A 25,973-nucleotide genomic window follows, 5' to 3' on the forward strand; every position below is an offset into this window, starting at 1 on the left:
ATCTCTCTTACAGAATAACAAACAAACTTTTTATTTGTTTTTATCTTTATATTTGTTTTTCACTTAAAAGTATTTAAGCGAAGAAAAAATATTCAAATGATCCCAATTTTATTAGTGACATATTCAATTTTTGATGTCTAACATGACGTAATTTCAACAAAAAAAATTACATTAAATTTTTTTATAAAAAATAGATGATAAATTGAGTTGTTGGATCTATAAAAGAGGAGATTAACTAAGGAGTAATAATACCAATAAGATTCAAGTCCAATTACTATTGACATTATTTCCTACCAAAAACTTTAAGATAATGAATTAATAAATCTTTAAATAATAAATTAATAAATCTTTCACATTTATGTATTACTTTTATTTAATATGCAAGTTTTGTCCATTCTCAACAAAATTAAGGTTTTAAAAAAATACATAGAATGAAAAGAGATTAAAATTTAAATATAGAAGATAAATTACTAATTAAATCATATTAGTAATTGTTTATGGATAGTTTATTTGACTTTGAATAACTTAAACTCTAAGATGCAAAAAATCTAACAAACGATAGTGTGTGTGAAAACGATGTTTCCCTTGAAAAACTGAAGTATTGATGATTTTGGATATTTTGGTGTGTTAATGTTCAGATCTCTGCTCATATTTGAAAGCGAAATATCAAAACAGGATCGAAGAAGGTTGATGATGAAAAACAAGTATGAGAAGAGTTAATTTACAATTATGCAATTTGAGGAGCATGTTATCTATAGAGATAATACAACAAAGAAGAAACTGTTACAGATAAATTTATTGAATACTGAAGAGAGGAGAGAAAATCATGAAGAAAAACGAGGTGGCATATGTTGATTTGAAAGGCCATCATCAAAGTTGAGAGAATAGCTTCGAAAATCATAGCTATACTGTGGAGTCGTTCTTTTCCAAATCAAAGCTTGCTTGAATCGATTCTTCAACTTGTGATAAACTTGTCTGAAAATGCATGATGGAGGAAAACACCCAAGTCTTTGAACGCTACCAAGTGTAACCGAAGATGTAACTCTTGTTTTCCTATGAAACTTGACGAACTGATCCTTCTGTGAGACTTTCATTCTGCTTGTGCTGTGTGATATGTGATAATCTGTGAGGCTTTTATGTTATAGAAAGAACCACTTTGTCATGTGTGGTGGATGGAAAACATTATCATCAACAGTCATCAAACTTTACTTTTCTACCTTTCCACAGTCACAATGGTCCCATCATGTTTAATGGATTAAAGGGTGTTCCTATTAGTGATGTAACATCGATGGGGTGTGTTCAAGGCTCCAAAGATAGAACCTTTTTAAGAACAATCTTGTGAAGAGTTGTTCAGTTGCATCATTGTGATTATCTTGTGTTTTACTCTAAGTTTCCTAGGATGGTTCTACGATGTTGTTTACTAGAATCACACACATAAAGCTACACGCAATTCCTACGTAGCCAGATCAGAATTTCACCAACCTTTTTCTTCCGACTCACATTGTAGGGACAGATCATATTGTGCTGACATGCTTACACGCATCAAAAGGTATACTTGGAAAAAAATGTATGTAATTTACGTTAAAAGGTGTTCGTGTCTTGCCAAAGTAAAGCATAGAAAAGATATTCCTCTTCCGTTTTTCTATTCACAAATTAAATCCTACTTTTGCTTTTAGAATTCAAACCTTTATCAAAAGTGAAAGTTTGAAAGCAGAGAATATCGACATTCATGTGGATAATTCGTCAAAGTTCCACATAAAGTTGGTATTCAGAGTATGTGATAAGGTTACTCCAAAGTAGTTTCTGGTTGTGAAATTTCCTTCCTCGAGTCACCATATCAGTGATGCAGAATTTCAGAATCAAAAGTAGTTATGGCAGATATGAGTTACTGAAAGGAGTTTGTTAGAATCTTAGTTAAGCAATGCAATCAGATTGAGATTGATGGACAGTGCTAGAGATTTATTGCCTCTTGTTGAAGTAAAACTCACCAACATGTTGATGTGAGATGGAATTGAAGAAAGAATGTATCACATTATAATATATGTTCAAACAAACCTTGACAATAGGAGTTAAAATGACAATAGGTACTCAGCATTCGTTCAATCGAATCCATCTTCTTGTCAGCTAATATGGTATGGATGCTAAAAAAATGAATGCATGTTTACTTTTACAAATTTGTAGGTATAGGTATGGATGAGAAAAAATGTGGTAAAAAGGGTCTATTTTCTGTATGAGATAAAGAAAAATAGTATTTTTGGGGTTAAGAAATTTGGATGACATCGTAGTTTAATGGAGGCCACAGATTCCGTGTGGTTGTGGAGTGAGTAAAAATCCTCTATTAAAGGAGGCAACAAATGAAAGGACATAGTTACTTTTCTTTTTGTTTTGATTTCAAGGAGGGCAAAAGGCCCAAACTAAATTGTTGGAGGGTTTTTTCCTACACCATCCCAGATTTCTTCCTCCACCACCCCATTCTACAATTCTCCCTCACAGAAGAATTTAACCAACAGCCAAAAAAGCTTCATCTAATTTTTTAACTTTCAACCACTTCAATAATTGGTCCCCATTATATACACCCCACAACCCTCAATAGCATTCTAATCTCATTCTCTCTTGTGTGCTGTTGCAAGAACTTGGTTGAAGAGAGAAAGAAAAATGAAATCTGTGAGGGTGGGGTGGGGTGCGACGACTGAAAAGGAGAAGTGATTTAACATTTTAAATTAAAATAAATAACTAAATGGTAAAAGTAAAAAATATTTACCTAAGAGTAGTTTAAAAAAAAAACTGGGGAGGTGTAGGAAAAATTATTCACAATATTTTTTAACATATTCAATACAATACAATTCAATAAAGGGAGATCAAATGTATAACTTCCAATTATTATATTATCTAATAACTTTTAGTTCAAAACTTTACATATACTTATTTACTATATAACTTTTAACTTTGATAAAATTTATATATTCAAAAGTATTTATTTATAACACATTAGTATAAAGTACATGTTTCATAAACAAAAATACCAACGAAAAATAGAGCTTAGTAGTATTCTTTTCCGATTGCAATGTCACAAGTTAAATGTAACCTAGGCTAATTCTGCAATGATTTTTTATATTTAAAAGTCTCACTTTGTTCATTTGGGTTTTAAATCTCATTAGAAATTATCATTTTGTTATTTTTACATTAGTTCCGAAAACTTTTACTTTAAAGTAATATATTTTAAGAAAAGCACCGTTAAAAACTATTTTAAAACTAAAGCCACAGTATCTAATTATTAAATTTTAAAATTACAAATAGAAAAGAAGATACATTGAATACGAGAAAAAGAGAGAAAATAACATGTAATCCACACTTCATTATGTTCGTAATAAATAATTCTATGTCTTATTAATTCCATTTAACGTTTCTTAAAATATACTTAATTAATAATATTATTCTCATTTAAATTTAATTTCATTTCAATTTTTATTTTAATTCCTTCCATTAAATTTATATCAATTGAGTTTTTCAATTGATTTTTTTAAATAGAAATTCAATTAAAAGAAATATAACAACCAAATCAAAGTAAAAACATAAATATAAAAATCAAAACAATAATATAAATTTAAATTAAAGTTTCTTATCACCCAAGGTCACATTCAAATTACGCATTGATACAATGTTTGTTAATTTCCAATCTTGTAGAAATTAAAAAATTTTGTACAATGATAGCTTTACTCTGTAGAAACATTTTAACCACTATTAAAATGAAATAAGTTTTTATTAACGAAATTAATGTTGTTGGCATTAAATTAACGATATAAAGATAATGTTTAAAGGATAAAAGAACAAGAGAATTCAAAACATCAATCAAAGAGAATATCATGAAAAATAGTGTCTTGGACGGGAACAGGAATTTTAATAAATTTCACATTTTGTTCAAAATTTATAACAAAAAGGAATGAAATGATTTTTTCTTATAGCATTAATAAATAAAAATATTACTGATTCACATTTTTAATAACAAATATTAGATTTAAATGAGTGAGGCTTACAAACACTACTATTAAAGACTCTTCCCTTAAAACATAACGAAAACATCAAGAACATTTAAATATTATAAACATTATTAGTTTAATTGAACTAATTGTACTGATACTCCAACTTATTATACGATAGAAAACACATTAATTAATATTACTATAAAGAGGCGACAACATAGAAAAAAAGTATAGCGTTTAACCTACCCGTAACCAACAAAACCCAAAGTCCAAGAATTTTAAATAGGCATAAACTAAATGGGGACTTCTTTTAATGTAAGTTAAAAGCTAAGTATTGCTGACTATAAAATATCTAAAAGACATTTTAAAAAACTTAGACATAGTAAAAAGTGCCATGTATTATAATACGAGTTCATGTTTAAGCTTTGAATTTTCTAATAAATTTTATCAAACCGTATAGCAGGCATAACCTATTAAACAAGTAAACCTAGTTTGAAATATTTAAATGACATTTCGTACAACCTAAAATATCCCCCAAACTACTCAAACATAATAACGAACCTCAAACTTTCTATCTTCATATCTGAAATATTAGAATAAATACATTACATGTACTTAAACTATATCTATAGTCGTAAACTACCTATTCAGTCTACCTATTCACATTTCACATTACCAGAAATGTGAAATTGACAGACAAATTTATCAGTGTTTTACATCCAATTAATATCAATCATATTTAGTTCCGCAACTAATACTAAGTCAACACAATGATGAACTGAAGCACAAACAACAGGTCACACGTATAAAGCATAACAGATTAACACATTAAAATTAAATCGAGAAACAAAAACAAAACTTTCAACTACCAATTAGTCTCTTCTCTTCCAAAGGTTTCTGGCTGACAATTTACGATATGATAATAAAACTGTATCATTTCCAATCCAATTTCAAGTTAAAACAAAATCTTAGGCAAATTTAAGTTGTACGCGGAGGAAAAAACAGTTCACTTAGGAATTCCAACTCAAACGATCGCATTGGCTGCACTAGCAATCCTTGGCCACAGATCAGCGCACTCCTTTCCTATAGGGCCAGTGATAGCAGAACCTAGAATTTCAAGAGTGAACAAAATTTACTACAAGTTCAAACATCAACAAAGATCAATTGCAAACAAGAAAACCATAAAAAGTTGAATGTCAAACACAAACTACTCTAACTTGCTTTTTCTTCCTTTAGAAACCTATAAATATCCGTGGCTGCATGCTCACACCAGTCTAACACGAAGTGCATTTTGTTATCATGGAAACGCAACATAAAACGAAAAAACTATACCTTTCATTTCTCCCTTGGGATTGACAATAACACCGGCATTATCTGCAAAAACATAAAATGAAGATACCATAAGAATATATAACCCAGTTAAACACAAAAAGTAAGAAACAAACCTGAACAATAAAATTCCAACAAATCTTAAAACTTAAATTAAAAAAGTCATTGAAAGGGTTAAACCACAATGAGTGCATACAAAACATTCACTATATCTAAGAACTCGATAGACATCATAAAATAAACGTCGCAGAAATTTATAGTTAAAGGAAAGGATTTACCAGAAGACAGGTAACACAACGCAAAGAAAAAGATTACATCATGCTGTTTAAAACTGGCAATTCACATCTATATGCTTCCCAGTGCGAAAGCCCAATCGCGAAAAGGGGCACTCATCGTAGTATAAACGCAGAAGCAACACATAACGAAAATAGATTATAAGACGTGAAATAGGGAGAATGATTGGAATGAAGGTACCTTCAAAGTACATGTAAACGCCATCCTTTCGGCGCCAGGGCTTGCGCTGGCGAACAATGACAGCTGGCAACACCTTCTTCCTGAGATCGGGCTTCCCCTTTTTCACGGTGGCCATGACCATGTCGCCAACGCATGCCGAAGGAAGACGATTCAAGCGACCTTTGATCCCTTTCACGGAGATGATGTAGAGGTTCTTCGCCCCCGTGTTGTCGGCGCAGTTCACCGTCGCCGCCACTGGGAGACCCAGCGACATGCGGAACTTGTTCCCCGCCGATCCTCCGCGCCCTCTCTTCGACATCTCTCTCTCGCTCTCTCACTATGGCTTCTAGCACGAAAGTATCCCTCTATATATGTGTGACACGAATAGGGTTTTAGGTTTTGCATGGGCTGGGCTTCTTTTCATGTTGGGCTCAACAAACACACATTCCGAACATTCTTTGAGAGTTGCTCCCTCCACCACCACCAACCGCTCCCTGCACCTCTCCATACCTTATTTGTCCTTCTATAAAACGGATGTCAACATCCGTTTCACCTTCAACGGATGTTGACATCCGTAACATCCATTTACATATTTTATATTTTAGTTTATTATTTTTATTTAAAAAAAACAAAACTTCAACGGCCACATCCGTTAACGGATGTGCCACATCCGTTTAATAGATTTTTAAAAAGGTTTTTATTTATTATTTAAATAATAATATATAAATTAAAATAATAATTATTATTTTATTAAATAAAATAAAATTAATTTATAAATAATTAAATAATAATTTTTAAAAAATTAAATAATATTTATATATTAATTTAAAATATAAAAAATTAAAAAACTAAAAACTAAAAAACAAAAAAAGGTAACGGATGTCGCCACATCCATAACGGATGTGGCACATCCGTTTTAATATATTTATAACAAATTTTTTAATTATTATTTAAATAATAATACATAAATTAAAAATTATTATTATTATTTTATTAAATAAAATAAAATTAAATTAATTTATAAATAATTAATTAATAATTTTAAAATAATTAAATTATATTTATATATTAATTTAAAAAAAAAAAAAAAAAAACTAAACTAGAAAACAAAAAAAGCAATGTGGCACATCCGTTTTAATATATGTATAGTAAATTTTTTAATTATTATTTAAATAATAATACATAAATTAAAATTAATAATAATTATTTTATTAAATAAAATAAAATTAATTTATAAATAATTAAGTAATAATTTTAAAATAGTTAAATAATATTTATATATTAATTTAAAACAAAAAAAAAATAAAAAAACTAAAAACTAAAAAACAAAAAAAGGCAACGGATATCGTCACATCCGTTAACGGATGTAGCACGTCCGTGGAAGAATTTTGTCTTCAACGGATGTTGACATCCGTTGAAGAAAAGGGGTGGGGTATAGGATATTTTAAAATATAAAGGATAGTTTTGGAATTTTAAAAAAATGTGGTGGTGGAGGGAGCAAAGTGGGGTGGTGTAACCCCCACATTCTTTTCGCAGTTGTAATTTACTCTGCATTTTTCCATACTATTATAGTTTTCTTTAATATTTATAAAAACAAAAATCTTTAAAATTTCAAATTTTATTCTCATTATAATCTATCTAAATATTAATTTTGTAAAATTTTTAAATATTAGCACAACACACACATTTATAAAAAAAAATCTTGAAAATTTCAAAATTTATCATTGTAATCTATTTAAAAATTAATTTTGTAAACTATTAAATTAACACATACTCTCTCTCACGCTGACACTTAATTGATTATTTAGTGTCTTTTAAGTGAATAAAATAAAGTGGTTATTATCTTTACGTGTTTAACTATTCTCTTTTATAATAATAATTGAAATTTAATTTGTAAGGAATTATTTAGGTTAAAATATTATTATATATCATCTACAAATACACTAAAAATATTTTTTAAAATATTTTTATATTCATTTTTATTTTAAAAAAAGTTGGTGGTCAACTCGTTAGGCCTCAAATCATAGGGTAAATAATCGATACAATATGCGACACAGTTTGTTTTTAAGAATAAAAAGGTATTTTTAGTACAAAATAATTAATTTGGTTAGTTTTATTTTAACTTGATTAATGATTGAGGTAGTTAGACATGTATTTGATCTTAACTAATGGTCACATATGTTGTTTATGCTAATTGAAATAAGAATTAACTTTTGGGTGTTACTCCCTCCACCTCCACAGCCTTCTCCCTCCACCTCCCCAATTATCTTTAATTCCAATTATATCCTTAAAGTTAAAATTTTTTATTTTTATTATTTTATTATTTTAATATTTTAATATTTAAATATAAACTAATATAAATATACATTATTAAAATACATTAAAAAGATATTCAAAAATAATAAATCAAAATATTAAAATATCTAATAAAATAATAACAGAAACATAAAATTAAAACAAAGCTTAAACGGATGACATCCTTCAACGGATGTCAACATCCGTTTAAGGCGAAACGGATGTCGACATCCGTTTTGCCTTAAACGGATGTCGACATCCGTTTTGCCTTAAACGGATGTTGACATCCGTTGAAGGATGTCATCCGTTTAGGCTTCGTTTTCATTTTACGTTTTAGGGTTAAAGGATTATTGGAAAGATTATTGGAAGGGTTTAGGGTTTAGGATTATTGGAAGGATTATGACTACGTACCTGGAGAGGAATCACGACAAGCACATTACACCACAAACGCACTGCACCACATACTGCACCGAAAGCAAGAGGAAGATTGCTTGATAATTCTTTTCACGATCACTGAGCTTTGCAGAAAAATATTTTACTCATACAAGGAACTACGTAGGTTATCAGTGAAATATGTTATAAATGAGTAAAATTAAAAAACAATAATTCTAAAAATAAAATTTTACTGAGGGGCAAAATAGTAAAGGGAGGTAGAGGGAGAAGGCTGTGGTGGTGGAGGGAGCATTGAGATTATTGTAATCTCAATTAAAACATCCTTCAATATGTTAATATGTTTATATGAAAATATCCTTCAATTAACCTTTTCATTAGTAGAATTGAGATTATTGTAAAGTTAATTGAATATTAACATTAATAATCTTTTTATTAAAACATATATTAATTACTAAATATTAAACATGTTCTAATCATTTTAACTAACTATTAATTGAGTTAAAACAAAATCAACGAAATTATTATTTTTTCACTACATTATTCTTATTATGTTTTATTTATTGTCCTTAAAATGAAATATGTCATATTTATGATGAATGGTCTTCTACCCTAGTTTTGTTATATAAATGAAATTTATATTTTTTTAAAAAAAAAAATATTATTATGTAGTAACGTTTTAAATTTGTTAAAAAATTAACTTTTTCAATACTTTTATTTATTTTTAAAAGTTGAATAGATTTTTGTATATTTAAAGAAATAGACGTATTTAAATGTACTAATTACATTTAAAAGTTTGTCTATTTTAAAAATTGTAAAAATATTTCATTTCTCAATTTAAATTATTTATACATAAAAATACAATTAGATATTATATTAAATAGTTTAGTTTTTTAATTTATTAAAAATATAATTAACTATAATTTAGTTAATTATATCCACTTCTAAATACAGATAAAATCAATACCACAAGTTAAGGTTTTTTTAATCTTTTATTATTTTTAGAATTCTGTTGTTGATGTGTTACTTCAAAGTTATCTCATATCTGACATGACAATATCACTTGATAATATCACTTGATAAAATCTCAATTTAGTTTTTAGTTTTTTATTTAATTTATTTTTTGTTAGAAATAAAACAATGTCATTTCTCTTCAAATTAAAACAAAAAATTGTCTTTTATATCTTATTTTGATATTTTTATTAAAATTAACAATTTTATTAAATATTTCTAAAAATATTTTTAAAGTAACTTTAAAATCTATACTAAATTGAAACTAAGAAATATTTTTTCTCATCAACAATTAAAAATATATATAAATTAAATATTTAATTTAGAACAAGTCACATTGAATTAATATATATATATATATATATATATATATATATATATATTTGAATATTAAGAAATTATATTATTCAACTTATTTAATTATATATATATATATTTGAATATTAAGAAATTATATTATTTAACTTATTTAATTTAAAATTGTTGATGTTTTTCGTTACACTATTTATATTTCATTTCACATTAATAAAATTGTCAATTTTAATAAAAATAACATAATAAGATTTATTAAAAAAATTATCCTAAAAAAATAACATTATTCTATTTTTTAGGAAAATTGTAATTAAATCAAATTAAAAACAAATAAATATAAATATTAGATTAAGATTTTATCACGTTATGTTACTGCCACATGGGAATATAACTTTGAAGTGACATGAAAAAAAAATTATAAATAAAAATTATAAATAAATTCAAAAAAACTTATAACATGTCACACTGACTTTATAACATTACTTCCATAAATGACTAAATTGGATCACTTTTCACAAATCGCAATCGAATTGATACAAGAAAAAAAAAAACTATAAAACCAACTCAAATTTAGAAACAAAAATATAAATCAAATGAATAATTAAACCAAAATTTTAAAATTATAATCGCACTATTTTTTAAAAATCATTTCATAGTAAAACATATTTGAGCAAAAAATTTACTATCTCGTTTTAGTAAAAAAAATTATATATATATATATATATATATATATATATATATATATATATGTATATAAATATAACAAAGCAATGTGCATCCATAAAAATAGTTTTTAAAATTTGTAACAATTTTAACATTTAGAAAAATCAATTTGTAGAAGATATTGGAGAACTGGAATTTATTCTGAGAAAAAAAATGGAACAAATATTAAAAACATCTACAATGGAAACGACCTTGCTGGAAGACGATGTCGTCGTGTACTAGTTGTTCATTTTCTTCTTCCCTTCTCCTGGTGAATCCTCCGCCGAGAGCTTCCCGCAACGACATCCGTCGAAGCCTAAGGATGTCACTCAACAACGACAACAACAATTCAAACTTCACATCTTCATCGCTGCTCAATTCAGTCACAAAATTGCTGTGGGGACAGTCTCTTCCGCCGGGAATCCTCGTCGCCTCGGTGCGCACGGCCTGGAACTCCGCGTGGGGGCTCATGATGTCCCAGCTCGCTCCCTCCGACTCCTCCGGCGGGTATTCGAGGCCCGCATCCAAATTCCGAATCTTGGGTTCTCTTTCTCCGGGCACCCTCCACCTGTACGTGGGCCTGGCGTGCCCGTGGGCCCACCGGACTCTGATAGTGCGGGCATTGAAGGGGTTGGAAGAGGCGGTGCCCGTGTCGGTTGCGTCGCCGGGGATGGACGGGTCGTGGGAGTTCAAAGGGGTGGGCGGGGCTCATTTGGGTTCGATTGGGCCAAGTTTGGATAAGGCGAACGGTTGCAGAACGTTGAAGGAAGTTTATGGGCTTGGTAGAGGTGGGTATGATGGGAGATCGACGGTGCCAATGTTGTGGGATAAAGGTTTGAAGAACGTTGTGTGCAACGAGAGTTACGATATTATTCAGTTGTTTAACTCCGGGTTGAATGGCGTGGCAGGGAAGCCCGAGTTGGATCTATCGCCACCTGAATTGAAGGAAGAGATTGAGGAATGGTATCGAATCATATATCCGAATGTGAATAACGGGGTTTATAGGTGAGTGGGGAATTTGGAATTGAGAGTTGAAATGATAATTGTTAGTGGTGTCTTGAAATGATAATTGTTGGATTTGCTTGCAGGTGTGGGTTTGCGCAGAGCCAAGAAGCGTATGATAGATCGGTGAATGAATTGTTTTGTACACTTGACAGGTTGGAGGATCACTTGGCCAATTCCCGCTACTTGTGTGGAGATCAATTCACCCTTGTGGATGTTTGTCTGTTTACCACTCTCATTCGCTTTGATCTTGCGTATAATGTTTTGTTTAAATGCACCAAGAAGAAGCTATCTGAGTATGCCAATCTTCATGCCTACATGCGTGACATTTATCAGGTGCATGCTCTTTCTAAACATTTTACATTTTGGTTCTGTAATGTTAATTGTAATATCCTATCCTTCTGAATAACCGTTGACAGATTCCCAAGGTGGCAGCTACTTGCAATTTTACAGAAATTATGGATGGTTACTACAAAACCCTTTTTCCTTTGAACCCAGGGAGCATCAGACCGGTCATGCCTTCTACTTCTGACCACCAATTCCTTTACAAGCCTCATGGAAGAGAATCGCTGTCATCAGCTACACCAGCCATCTTTTTGTATTAGTTAAACAACATACATGTTTCTTTCCATTACTGCAAGTGTATAGCACTTCTACAGTTACATGAATCATTCAGTTTATAGTTGTTTCATCTCCACTTTTCTATGTCCCTGGTCGAAACTCACGTAAAACCTCTGCTATTTTCTACTGTACCCGAATACAGTAAGAACATCCCATATATAGCAATGTCAAATGCTAGGTGTACAGTACTTTAATGAGAACAGAAATAAAGTACTGTAACAAAATAGTATCAATAATAACTTCAAACAAAAACCATACAATTCTAATAAATTTCATAACATGAAATTCCAACCAAAGTACGTTAATATTAATAAGAGATATCAAAGCCGATAATTGTGCAAACTACATATTCATCTTCATTTTGGTTTTTCTAAATTTGCATGATAATTGTGCAAACTACACGAATGCCGATAATAATTTTCAACCATCTATACAAAAAGCCTAACATCCACTAACCAAAAAACAAAAGCAACCACTTGTAATACAACTCGGCAAAGCACGGTGAGATATCAAAATCGGTTCGACGGAGAAAGGACTTATCATCATCCGGAAATTGACGCAGATCTGCTGGATCCTAAAAAAAAAAAAAAGTGAAATTCATTACCAACATTACAAGTAACAAAAAACAATGAAAGCTCGTATCAAACACACACCTCAAATATTTGAATAAAGAATATATGTCGCCACATAAAGCCCCCCACGCTGATAGTTTTCTACCACCAACATGCATCGAATTAACTCATCATTATGCCCATATTTATCATGTTTTACTTATTCACCACAACAAATACATGACCCCTCATACATGAGTTCTGCATAATGCACGAATCAAACTATTGTTTATATTTGAAATCAGCAATATAGTCCAGCAGCACAAAGTTGCTCAAACAAAAAGTTGTCGTCACAAACAGAAAAGTCCGATGAGAAATAGATTCATGCTCCTTAAAAAGATAGGTAGCCAAGTTCCTAACAAATTATTGTTTTAACTTTTAATCACATTAATGAGAATTGAGTTCAATCTTCCACAGTTCGGGTATGTCCGGTGTATCAAAAGCTCAAATCTATTCTAAAATCCCAGTTTGTTCATATGTGATTTAATCAGTACCTGTACCACATCCGTGCTAAGAATAAGATTAGAATATCCAAGTGATAAAATAAGACAAAGCAGAAAATAAGGTATGTGTACAGTAAGGAAAGCCACCAAGTTGCCTCATGACTTTCAATAAAGCAGCGTAAGTAAATTTAAAATTTTATTTTGGTACGTAATTGTGCAGTTTAATTACAACTAACAGCTGCAAAAATCATTATGTTGTGAAAGCAGAAAACAACCTGAAAATTCTTCAATTAAAGATGTTTGTTACATGTCTTTGTTTCATTCCTGAGAATAGTGAGGATGGGAATAAGTATTCTCACGATTGGTAAATGTTAGGGAAATATATTCTGGGATATCTTTATTACCAGCAAAAGCACACCATCATGAAAATGATCTGGTATCTCTCATATTGCCCCAGATATGAAAGTCATTGTCCACAATAACTACTTATTCCCACTGAATTCTTCTAGTTTTCCTTTTATTTTTCAATTTTTAACAAAAATAATTTTAACTTTTATCTTAAATTATTGAATTCCAACAAAACATGTTAATGGGAACATCATTCTTGGGTATAATATTACAGAGGATATGATTCATAAGAGTACAAAATCATATCAGGAAACAAAACTAGCCCCAGATTTTCAGAACTATTAATATAGTTCCATATTAAATGACCCCAATCAGATACAGATTGCCAAAAGAAGAATAGCAACTATCCAATAGAACCCCAGACCAAAACAGAATATGAGCTCTATATTTTACAATTATCATTATAGGCTGGGCATATGGCGCTGAAAAATGAAATAGACTATACAAAAGAAATATTGCAACAAATTAGTGAGAATAAGATGGGAATTGTCAATGCGAAAATAAAAGATGAAAGACCACACTTTGAGTTGGAAATTGCAAAGAAATTCGCAGATGAGTGACCGAATAGCTGCAGAATGAACTTACTGTTTGACCTCTTTACATGCCTGCATAATTTACTGCCACAACTGCACTGGAACAGCTTGATATGATGATCATGATCATCAAAGTCAATGCCATAATCCTGCAGTAACACAATAGGCTTTACAGTAAAAATTTGATTCCAGGATTAATATTAAATGGTTTTGCATTAAGTGAACTCCAGAAAATGAGAAGACAAGTCAGTACAAGTTACAACCATTCTCAATGGACTTCCAACTACCCAATTAATTTAATAGCCATAAACAACTATCAAATAATTTCTGCAATGAATAAATCAAATTATCTTGACTTTGATAGTCATTGCCACCATCATGCTTCCTAGTTAAAAAGGGAAATTAATATGCATTACAAAGAATTGAAGATGTTTATATTACACTAACAAGCTTGCTCACCCATGTTAACTCCTCAAGTGCTGCTACTTTTCTGGAAGTAAAAAAAGCAAACTGCACATTTTAACGCAAAATCATCAGTAAGAAAAATATTCAATAGTCCACCAAGGCAAAAAAAAGCTACTAAAAGATTTAATAACTTCTCACATGGTAGTAATAATGACCAGGATCCTCAACTTCAACTGGGATCTCAACCAAGTTTGCATCAAAACATCTGGAAAAAAGAAGTATAATTAAACTTTCTAAATTTTCAATTTCCAAATAATGTGCCAAATGTCTGCTTAGACACTCTTTAATGAAAGTTAAAACTACAAGTATCAAACTATCTCCATAAACAATCAGCCATCTGAATCATTCCAATGGAAAACGGTATAGTTTATTCCCATGCAATTGTTAAGTTCTCTACTCTGTACTTGGATTACATTATTTGATCACCCTAACCTAATTCTGTTTGAGCTTTTTCTATTGCAATTTTATCTACACAGAAATATTTCTTATTCATAACCGTGTTTTGAAAAAGGTTTTCTCCTTGGATAATTAGGAGAGCATGTCTAACAAAGGAAGTGAACTACATGCATTAAAGTGGAACTCAAGTTACTTATCTTGTTCATGTAAACCATAAATGATTAAATTTGACATGTACCTGAAAGTGAACTAAATGCAACAAAATGAAACGCAGGTTATTTGTCTTGTTTATATAAATCATAAATAATTACCAAATTTGATGAAATTTTACTGATAATGGTTTTATTTGCTTCTTAGGTTGTAAGGTTGAAAGCCAACCACCCACAACAATTGTCTTATTATGATTAGGTTGCATCTTCATTTAATGAAGTATCAGATTTCAAAAATGAATGTAAATATATTTGCCCATACAAATTATACATCGAACAATATAAATGATAGGAAGTTGAGAGTGTATGCAAGGAGGAGGAGAGGTTAGTTAACTGTTAGTTAACAGTTAGAGGGAGTTAGTTGCCTAACTGTGTTAACAGTTAGGAAGAGCGGGAATATACTTTTGTATAAATTGTTGAGATGGGGAGAGGAGAGGGACTTTTGGCAATTGAAGTGTATAAACAGACGGTTAGTCTTGTTGGGGGAGATTAGGCTCTCAGATTACTTCATTCTTGTATTCTTTCTTGGAGATCAATAAAGTCAGAGGTTATACAGAACTTGTGCTCTGTTGCGTGTGTTAGTTGGGTGAGAGATAAGGTTTCTTTATCAGAAACCTATCAATTTGGTCCGACCTGCCGGATCCGAATTGGGTGAGAAGTTACGCGACGTGAGAATGGTGAATGATAACGAGGCAAGATTAGAAGCGATTGAGATAACGGTGGAGGGAATGAAGGCGGAGTCGACGGCGGTACGTCGCGATCTACAACAAATTATGAAAATGCTGGAAAGACAGGGAAATCACGCGGAGAGTAATTCGGAGGATAGCTCCGTGAATGATAACCGACACAGAGGGAATGAGGAAACTAGAGGAAGAGGTAAACGGCGACCAGGAGGAAAAAGTGATGGAGCTGTCCGCGTGCTCGGCAGAGGGGTGGACCAACCCGGGAACCTTGAAGTTGACGGGGAAAATTGGTGAACGGAGGGTGGTGGTGCTCATAGACAGCGGAGCGAGCCACAATTATATCAGTAAGAGAACCACGGAGGAGCTGGGCTTGCCGGTAATTGATACGGTACCATATCCAGTGAGTTTGGGTGACGGATGTCGACGGATCACCCAAGGACGCTGTGAAGGGGTGATTATCCGACTAGAGGGGGTGGATGTGGAGGAAGAATTTCATGTTTTTGAGTTGGGGGGTGTTGACGTTATTCTGGGGGTTGCATGGTTGGCTAAATTGGGAGAAGTTCGGACGAATTGGGGTAGCATGACAATGGAATATATGGTGGGGAATAAACCGATCACGATCAAGGGTGATCCAGCCCTATCGCGCCAGCTGGTGAAAGCCAGATCTTTGTGGAAGCTGGGAGATAACGTTGAGTCAGGAGCATTGGTGTGGGGTCTAAGTGCAATAGAGACAGCTGAAAGCTGTGAGTGGGGAACAGATGTGACAGGCCCGCAGCAGGCTGAACTGGAAAAGCTGCTGCAAACCCACTATCGCTTATTCCAAGATGTGCAGGGGCTGCCTCCAATACGTCACATACAGCACCGAATCAAATTGAAAAATGGTGTAGACCCTATAAATGTGAGGCCATACCGCTATCCTCACATTCTGAAAGGGGAAATCGAAAAACAGGTGGATGATATGTTGAAGGCCGGGATCATACGCCACAGTACGAGTCCGTTTTCCAGCCCAGTCATCCTCGTGAAGAAGAAGGATGGGAGTTGGCGCTTCTGTGTAGATTACAGAGCTCTGAACAAGGCCACTGTATCGGACAGATTTCCTATTCCGGTAATAGAGGAACTGCTGGACGAATTAAGAGGGGCCAAGTACTTCTCAAAGATCGATTTGAAATCTGGGTACCACCAGATCAGGATGGAGGAAGAGGATGTAGCCAAGACCGCTTTCCGCACCCACCTGGGACATTTCGAGTTTCTCGTAATGCCGTTCGGACTTACGAATGCGCCGGCCACTTTTCAGAGTACAATGAACCAGGTGTTACAACCGTATCTTAGGAAATGGGTGCTGGTGTTTTTCGACGATATTCTCGTCTATAGTCCAAACTGGATGGATCATTTAAAGCAGCTGGGTATGGTGCTGCAGCTGCTGGAACGAAATGGGTGGGTGGCCAACCGGAAAAAGTGTGATTTTGGAAGAAGGAAGATATGTTACTTGGGCCATCAAATTTCCGAACAAGGGGTGGAAATGGACGGTGATAAAATTAGAGCGGTGGTTGAATGGGAAGAACCTAGAAACTTAAAAGCGTTGAGAGGGTTCCTGGGGCTCACCGGTTACTATCGGAGGTTCGTAGCGGGCTATGGTAAAATAGCAAAACCATTGACAGAGTTACTCAAAAAGGGAAGATTCACGTGGAATGAGCAGGCGAAGCAAGCTATGGATGCTTTAAAGGCAGCTATCACGTCGGGGCCTGTGTTGGAATTACCTGATTTCAACCAGGAGTTCCATATTGAATGTGATGCCTCAGGAGGAGGAATAGGAGCAGTGCTGACCCAAAACCAGAGGCCCATCGCCTTCTACAGTAAGGCTTTGTCGGAGAACACCTTAAGTAAATCGGTCTACGAGAAGGAGTTAATGGCTTTGGTGTTAGCCATCCAACACTGGAGACCGTACTTGGTGGGAAGAAAATTCACGGTGCACACAGACCAGCGTAGCTTGAAATATTTGTTGGAGCAGAGAATAACTACCCAGAATCAACAAAACTGGTTAGCGAAGTTGATGGGTTATGAATTTGAGATTCTGTATAAGAAGGGTAGTATGAACCAAGCTGTCGACGCTCTTTCGAGGAAGTATGAAGGAGAACGGGAAGAAAGGGAATTGCAAGCTATCTCTAAGCCATTTTGGCCAGACTTCCAAGAGATCTTGAAGGAGGTAGAGGAGGATTCTGAGCTACAGAAGGTGATTGTTGGTCTGACACGTGATCCCAACTCGCATGGGGCGTACACTTTAGAGAACGGAAGATTGCATTATAAAGGCCGACTGGTAATATCTGCAAACTCAACTTGGATCCCTAAGTTACTTGAGGAATTCCATGTGACAAAGACTGGGGGGCATTCGGGAGTCTACAGAACTTATAGAAGGATAGCCCAATCCTTGTATTGGGTGGGTATGAAGAAGGAGATTACAGAATTTGTGGCGAGTTGTGCAGTGTGTCAGCAGCACAAATACGTAACAGCATCACCCCAAGGCTTGTTACAGCCTTTACCAATTCCTCAGGCAGTGTGGGAGGAAATTAGCTTAGACTTCATCGTGAGACTACCTAAGTCACAAGGATATGATGCTATTATGGTGGTGGTTGACCGGCTGAGTAAATATGCTCATTTTTTGGCATTAAAGCATCCGTATTCTGCAAAGACAGTAGCTGATGTATTTGCTAAGGAGGTAATAAGGTTGCATGGGATCCCAGTGTCGGTGGTGAGTGACAGAGATCCCTTATTCTTGAGCATTTTTTGGAGGGAGCTGTTTAAAATGCAAGGGACTAAGCTCAAAATGAGCACATCTTACCATCCGGAAACGGATGGGCAAACGGAGGTTGTGAACCGCATAGTTGAAGGGTACCTGCGGTGTTTTTGTTCTGAACAGCCCAAGAGTTGGTATCCAATGTTACCCTGGGCAGAATTTTGGTACAACACAAGCTACCAAGGGGCAGCAAGATGCACGCCATTTGAGACCGTATATGGAAGGCCCCCTCCCTCTTTCAGTCGGTTTATTCCAGGAGAAACACAGGTTGAAGCTGTAGCACAAGATCTCATGACGCGAGATGAGGCCCTGAAGCAGTTGAAATATCATTTAAGCCGTGCACAGGATTTGATGACACACCAAGCTAATAAAAAGAGAAGAGAAGTGGATATAAAGGTGGGGGATTGGGTATATCTGAAAATAAGGCCCCATAGACAGTCTTCCATGCCGGTGCGACTACATCCCAAGTTGTCAGCTAGATATTTTGGACCTTTCAAAGTATTACAACAGGTGGGCAATGTGGCTTTCAGGCTGGAGCTTCCCGAGGCAGCGCGAATTCACTCGGTGTTCCATGCTTCTCAATTAAAAAAAGCGGTGGGAGATCAAATAGTGGAAAAAGGTTTACCCGAGGAGTTGCAGGCAGCAGGACCTGCTTTTTGGCCAACAAAGGTCCTGGAGCGCAGACAAATACAGCAGGGAGATGAGGTGTGTCAACAGGTGCTGGTAGAGTGGCAGACCGGGGGTGTAGAAGGGGCGACATGGGAAGATTTAGCAACAATAAAGGACCAATTTCCAGAGTTCAACCTTGAGGACAAGGTTGAAAATGGAGGGGAGGGTAATGATAGGAAGTTGAGAGTGTATGCAAGGAGGAGGAGAGGTTAGTTAACTGTTAGTTAACAGTTAGAGGGAGTTAGTTGCCTAACTGTGTTAACAGTTAGGAAGAGCGGGAATATACTTTTGTATAAATTGTTGAGATGGGGAGAGGAGAGGGACTTTTGGCAATTGAAGTGTATAAACAGACGGTTAGTCTTGTTGGGGGAGATTAGGCTCTCAGATTACTTCATTCTTGTATTCTTTCTTGGAGATCAATAAAGTCAGAGGTTATACAGAACTTGTGCTCTGTTGCGTGTGTTAGTTGGGTGAGAGATAAGGTTTCTTTATCAGAAACCTATCAATAAATGAATATTTATCTTTAGTTTTTGCCAACATTAATAAACAACGTAATCATGTAATGTCAATAGAAATGTAGTATTAAGAAATTTTAGTGAGAAAAAACTGACATTTTCATAGACATGTTATAAAGGGGAAAGCTAATCTGCTTAAAACATGGTTACCAAAGTTAGAGCAGTAGGGTTTCAACATTTGAGGCCCGTAATTGGCTCAATATACTTTTGTCCACTTGGCTATTCCTGAAACTTGAAGACAAATTTATAATAGGTGAGAAATTCAATACCTGTGATTGATAAACCTAGCAATGTTGCCAAACGAAGCTGAATCCAAGCATAGAGCTTCTTCGTTCTTCATAGATCCTGAATCCCAATTTGCATCCAGTAGAACTGGGTATGTATGGTTCCCTTTTCCAGTACATTTCATGTTCCTCTCATGCAACTCTTTAATAGATAAAATTTCTCCAACAAACTCACATACAAATGCACCTTTAGGCAGGTCCTCTAAGGTACGAAGACCCCATCCTTTACCTTCTGAAGTGAAAAACACCTATGTTCCAGAGATTTATTAGATAAAATAATTTCACAACACCCACTATAGATATAAATTAAGAAAATAAATTGTTCATCGACAAGGAAGAAAAAACCATTTGTTTACAAGTGAAAATATTACTTAAACACCCACCTGCAATTTGCAAGTTATTCCTCGCTGGATAATCCGATTTCCACACTGTTTCCCACAGCCACATTTGCTCCAGCATTCTTTAATAAACTTCCTCTTTAAGTGTCCTTTACAAGGTTCTAAACCACCATCATTCTTAGATCTTTCAAGTGGGCAAATTTTGCAATAAAAGAAATGGTTTTGTGGATTGCGACTAGTGGCAATGCACTCTTCCAAAAATTCTTCCCTCAGTAGGCCTTGAGAACTATAAGCAAATTCACCACCAGTTTTATTTGCACAAGCACAAGGTGACAAGACACAATTGCCCATACAAGTTGAACAACAGTCCTCACTGCCAATACGTGACAGAGAAATGTTAACATAAGCATCTTGGAACACAAGGTTTTGGGGTATGTAGTTAAAGGATGCTGGGAAATCGTTAGTATATTCATTCACCCAAGGAATTTCAACATTTTCTTCTCCTTTTGTGAGGTCATTAGCATTATAAAAAGACCTTACATCATCAGATGTCAGCTGATGCTGTGGAACAATCACTAAACTATGTGAATTTGGAGATATAGAATCTTCCAGCTCCTTATTTGCATTACATTGCGAAAAATCATTTGTTTTTTGGTCCATCTTGGAAACCAAGACAGCATCATTCAGACCAATCAGGTCAGCACGAGGAAGGAAACTATGGGGAGAAACCAATGCAGCAGAAGGATTAACATTGATTGATCCATTTGAAACATGAGAAAGGGTGTCCAATTCTTTGTTTCTTTCCACACTCAGTGTGTCAGGTTCTTGTGATTCCTTCGACATATGAACATTGGATGTCCCTATAGAACCTTCTTCTGGATCATTATTAGAATTGTTTCTGAGTTCCAACATGCAATTGCATACATCCATCAACAGTTTCATAACAGAGAAATTTGGGTCAGCAATTTTATATGAACGCAGGCATTTCGCCTCCATCATTTCTATGAGTTCATCTCGACTAGGCATGTGAAAATTTGATCCCCAAAGTGCTGAGCTGCAGCTCAAAGAAAGTTTTACCTCTCCAAGAGTTGATGAGGCTATCTCTACATTACAAGTGGCTTCTTCATTTGAGGTAGGAAGAACATCTTCATCTCTGACTCTATTTCTGCATGCTGATGATGTCACAGTATCATGGTTGACATGCTTTCCAGCTACACCATTCCTGAATGACGAGTCCCTTACGCGTGATGGTTCTGGGAGGAAGAAAAACAATTAAACAACCTCTTCCCATAATGAATGTTAATTGGAAAAATAATAACTACGAAATGACAACAAAATAATTAAAAAAAAAAATAACCCTGGTTATGTATGTGTACACAGAAAACAGATCTAGAAGCACATAAATCAGCAAATACTTCGATATTATTTATGCCAGTTAGAACATGTATAAAGCGGGCAATGGCTACTTTCTATTAGTTGAATTGAAAACAAAGGTAATGGAAAACGCAATTTGTTAGACCTCTTACAAGTAAACATTATAAGAGGAGAAACCAGAAATAACATTCTGCAGTAAATAGGACAATTATTATAGCAGATGTTGACAGTTTTGTGACCAGTTTAGCACAGTTAACGTTTTACTAGGGGGCAATCATTACTGCCTTCAGGCACTTCCGGGCGAGAGCAAAAAATAGGTAAGGGTAGGAGGAAAAAAGGAGATCAGAGAGAAATCTGAGAAAGGGAGAGACCAAGCTCTCAGTAACTTGGAGGGTGTAGCGTTTATAACTTTTGTGGTGTTGTACCATTTCAGTGTCCAATGCAATTTGGTGTTTCAGTACCAGTTTCTTGCGAAAATAATTCAGCACTTATTTCTATACCAGTTGCTTTCTGTCACAATTCTGCACACCAAATCATATTTGCAAATTGTCTTCTATATTCTTGTGAGGGATGGTAGCACTAAATATTTTGCCAGTACACTTACATAAGAAAACAATTTCTCTCTAATGCACAATACCACCAAGCAAATACTGCTCCTTAAGATTTGGTGAGTGCAGACACAGTTTAAACCACAACTAAGATGATTGGAAAACCATGGTTAGATGTGTTTGAAAATGTTTTTGGGCTGAATGGAAGAGAAAAATAAGTTGCTTGTCAGACGAGTAAAGCCATGTTTTGCAAACTATAATCCAAACATGGAAGTTGCAAAAAATATGTCATGCCACAAACACAGAAGAATAACAAATCAATGAGGGGAATAATCCATCCAATACCAGGATGAATCACTGCAATGGGCATTCCATAATCAGGCACTTCATCAATAGGCTCGTCCTTGGGTATGATAAGTGCCAGCGGACGAGGTATTGTGTTGTTTGGCATCAAAAACTTCCCTGATTTAACTGTTCGTTCTTTAGATGGTGTGGATGGGGACGATCTTCCAGATGTAAGTTCTCTTCCTCTTTGCAAAACTTGGGCTGATGCAGGTTGCTTTCCCTTATCAACAATGTCATCTGGTGGTCTAAGTAACGGTGCTTCAATCCTTGGATTCCCATCAGATGACTCTGGCTTGTTTTGAGGTTTCTTCCCAGAAGAACCCTGGTGTAATGCATTATCTTCTAATTTAGGCCTTTTCGAAGGAGGGCTGGTGGCAATGTTAGTCAGAGGATGCAAAGGCTGACTGTCCTGGCCCCTTAATCGCAGCCTTTTTAAAGGTTGGGCTCTTTCATTATGCATCTGAGCCTCTTCACACTCTGTCTCATCTTCTTGGTTGTTTGAAAATGAAGGCAAAGAATGATGAGTGTCATGTACATCGTCAGACCGGACTTTCTTTTTCTCTTCGGGTACCTGTTTAATAAAATCGAACCTGGAAGTAAGCGTGCAGGAGAAACACATGCGTTAGAGAGAAAACACATAAAGTGGGAAACACACCATATTATCGTCCTCCTCAAATATAGCATCTACTAGAACTCTATAGTTCTCTGCCTCTATAAGTTCCCAGTTTTTGTCAAACACTTTGAGGAGTTTCTTTATCGCTGATTTCACTTTCGACTCATCAATTCCAAGACTTCCCATTGCACGATAGGCCGCTACCACTCTTTTATTGGGTGCCATTTGTAATCAGCCAGTAATTACTTTTCCCACAGGTTCTCAAAATGTAGAACACCCCTAAATTTCAAAGATTCCTGTAAAGAGAAATACAACAACACAATTTATGAGAAATGAGCTATTTGATCAAAACATTCTTTTGGCAGTGACTTCGAAAGAAGAAGCTTGAATAACACTTAAATATTACCTATTCAGCTTTTCAATAATTAAAAACAAAGTAGGTACATTAGCAAAAATCCAGACAACAATTAATAAAAGAAATTAAATGATAAGATAACTGGCTATCCTGACATAGAAATACAATATTCCACACCATCAATATTTTTTCTCATAAGAAAGCCCACAGTATGCAGTAGAATATTAACATTTCTAGGTCCCTGTGCTTACAATAAAATACCACAAAGGAAAAAATAAGTCAAGTGAAGTTTTCAACTTCCCCATCTCCGTGATCTTTCAATTCTAGACGTGAAGTTCATACAGAGAGAAACAATGAAGATGATTCGTGCTCCTCAGGCAAAATGAGGGGAGAAAAAGGGACAAGGGACACAAACTTAAGTGCAATAAGATGAGTGAAAGAGCAAAGTAACACACTGAAAACCTGAGTTAAATTTTGAAAAACCACCATGCACATTACACATGCCGTTACACGAAAACCCTAACTAAACCTCCCAATGAGCATGCAACAGAGTATTTGAACACAGCAGATATTGATGATCTTACAAGCTGAAACTTAAACGTTTCATCCAACAATCAAATATGAAAGCGACACAAAACCGTTTGGAAAAAACACAAACAAAATATTTTTGACCGAAAAAACAAAGGGAGAAAAATGGTGAAGAGGAAATTTGAGGAGTAAAACTAAACTGAGAGAGAGGAAAAGAGAATCGAAACCACTTCCAGTGAGGAGAGTGAGAGAATGGGTCTGAAATGTGAAAACTGAAGGAATGAGAGAAGGTGAAAGGTTAAAGGCGAAAGGTTAATTCGAGAATAGAGAAGAGATATTGAAGAATGGAAGCTGAAAGGTGATCATAGTATTTTGGATTTTGTGAGGGAGGAGGAGGAAAACAAAGAGGGCTCCTCAGTCTCACCATTCCTTCATCTTTTATTATTTCTGTTTTTGTTATACGAATGAATATCTTAGGTTAAAGGTTTTTAATTCTTTTATTCTAATATTTCAGGATTTATTTTAGGGATACTTCAGGTTTTTTTTTTTTTTCAATTCCTTTTTATTTTATTTAAAAGATCTAATATGTATCTTCTAATAAATTGGTGTTGCCATTATTAAAGAGACTTTCTTTAATTTTCTTTCTCTACCTCTATTTACTGTTTGTGTTTTAGCTAACGTGATTTTGTTCAAACCGTGGCAACAATAATTTAACAAAAATAATTACATTAATTTTTTTCGATAAACTAAATACGGAATTAATGATAAAAAATATTAAATAATTATATTGAATCAACTTTTGAAATATTTGAAAAAAACTTAAAAATATATATAAAGAAAACTACGCAGTCTTGAGTAAAAATATATAAGATTACTTTTTTTAAACAATAGATCTCTTGTTACAAAAATCAGTTGTTACTTTTTTATTCTTTTAATTTGTATCAACTTCATGATTTTATAGTATTACATAGTTAATTTAATATAATACAAAACATTTAAAATGTCTTCCAAATGTTCAAAGGTCACGTTAAGTACATATCGGTTAACTAAGTTAATATGTATTCGGTTTATATATATTTAACCAATATGACATTATTTCAGCTAGATTACCAATCATGATAATTCGCAATAAAGTTAAAGAGAAAATCTTAACTTAAGATTAACAAGTAAGTAGGTCATATGGTCTAAACTTATTCAAATAAGGGCTTATGAATAATAATGTAATAAAACTACATCTCATCTTTACGTTGCCCACAAAGTCAATGGGAAAGCGATTACCAAATTGAAGGGGCAACAAACAACTCCTTGATAGCTAGAGGAAATTGCCAACATCCCTTTATCAATAGTATCATGGAAATCACACTCCCTAAGCAATGTAAGGCTCTTCCATTGGATTAAGTAGCATTGACCCAGATGAAGGCCTTTCCTACAACTTTGAATGGAGTAGCTCTAAAGTGGTTTACCTGCTTACCCCCTACTTTATTGACTGCTTCGATAACTTAATGTTGTCTTTCATAACACGATTCGCAACTAGTCGGGACTATCATCTCACCTCTCTAACATTTCTCAATGTTAGGTAGGAGAAAAGGGAATCTTTAATGAACCTTCATTAACAGAGGTTTGGCAAGTTAGCCTTGAAGATCAGGAACCTGAATCCTAAAGTAGTATTGCACTATTGATCACGACACTGAGTCAGGTTCCTCTACAGATGATTTATGTATGACACCACCTGCGAGTATGAACGAGTTGAGACAATGAGTTGCCAAGTTT

General features: G+C 34.2%; 4 protein-coding genes and 1 non-coding gene across 9 annotated transcripts; 1 reads left to right on the forward strand and 4 right to left on the reverse strand.

Moving 5' to 3' along the window:
• Positions 1-579: 579 nt before the first annotated feature.
• LOC148192845 (uncharacterized) lies at positions 580-1,882 on the reverse strand. Its single transcript, XM_088099676.1, has one exon. The coding sequence runs from the start codon at positions 1,092-1,094 to the stop codon at positions 825-827; it is 270 nt and encodes an 89-aa protein (XP_087955802.1). The 5' UTR covers positions 1,095-1,882; the 3' UTR covers positions 580-824.
• A 2,904-nt stretch (positions 1,883-4,786) lies between these two features.
• Positions 4,787-6,111, reverse strand: LOC148192846 (large ribosomal subunit protein uL14x/uL14z/uL14y). The gene is made up of 3 exons (XM_088097976.1): positions 5,784-6,111; positions 5,313-5,354; positions 4,787-5,087 (listed from the first exon to the last, which is right to left on the reverse strand). Exons 1-3 carry the CDS (start codon positions 6,079-6,081, stop codon positions 5,005-5,007), a joined length of 423 nt encoding a protein of 140 aa, XP_087954102.1. The 5' UTR covers positions 6,082-6,111; the 3' UTR covers positions 4,787-5,004.
• LOC148192847 (small nucleolar RNA snoR137) lies at positions 5,580-5,725 on the reverse strand. The gene has a single exon (XR_015782451.1). It is a non-coding gene; the product is annotated as a small nucleolar RNA snoR137 (small nucleolar RNA).
• A 4,540-nt stretch (positions 6,112-10,651) lies between the features above and the next one.
• Positions 10,652-12,165, forward strand: LOC124823164 (uncharacterized). The gene is made up of 3 exons (XM_047295329.2): positions 10,652-11,477; positions 11,561-11,810; positions 11,894-12,165. The coding sequence occupies exons 1-3, from the start codon at positions 10,699-10,701 to the stop codon at positions 12,077-12,079; spliced, it is 1,215 nt and encodes a 404-aa protein (XP_047151285.1). The 5' UTR covers positions 10,652-10,698; the 3' UTR covers positions 12,080-12,165.
• Positions 12,166-12,380: 215 nt separating this feature from the next.
• Positions 12,381-24,659, reverse strand: LOC148192848 (putative inactive histone-lysine N-methyltransferase SUVR2). 5 transcript variants are annotated; one of them, XR_015781897.1, is made up of 9 exons: positions 23,363-24,659; positions 22,708-23,278; positions 20,486-21,693; positions 20,088-20,350; positions 14,694-14,760; positions 14,550-14,600; positions 14,143-14,239; positions 12,749-13,200; positions 12,381-12,669 (listed from the first exon to the last, which is right to left on the reverse strand). XR_015781897.1 is itself a non-coding variant. In XM_088098163.1 (9 exons), exons 2-9 carry the CDS (start codon positions 23,543-23,545, stop codon positions 12,638-12,640), a joined length of 2,472 nt encoding a protein of 823 aa, XP_087954289.1. In that variant the 5' UTR covers positions 23,546-23,616; positions 24,404-24,658; the 3' UTR covers positions 12,381-12,637. The 5 variants fall into 5 exon arrangements, 4 of the variants coding, with proteins under 4 accessions (XP_087954289.1, XP_087954288.1, XP_087954287.1 ...); XM_088098163.1 differs by lacking the exon at positions 12,749-13,200 and having other exon boundaries at positions 23,363-23,616; positions 24,404-24,658; XM_088098162.1 differs by lacking the exon at positions 12,749-13,200 and having other exon boundaries at positions 23,363-23,616; positions 23,927-24,658.
• Between the last annotated feature and the right edge of the window lie 1,314 nt (positions 24,660-25,973).

The sequence above is a fragment of the Vigna umbellata genome, chromosome 9 (assembly GCF_029865625.1).
Source record: "Vigna umbellata cultivar VRB3 chromosome 9, Vumbellata_1.0, whole genome shotgun sequence".
Taxonomy (NCBI): domain Eukaryota; kingdom Viridiplantae; phylum Streptophyta; class Magnoliopsida; order Fabales; family Fabaceae; genus Vigna; species Vigna umbellata.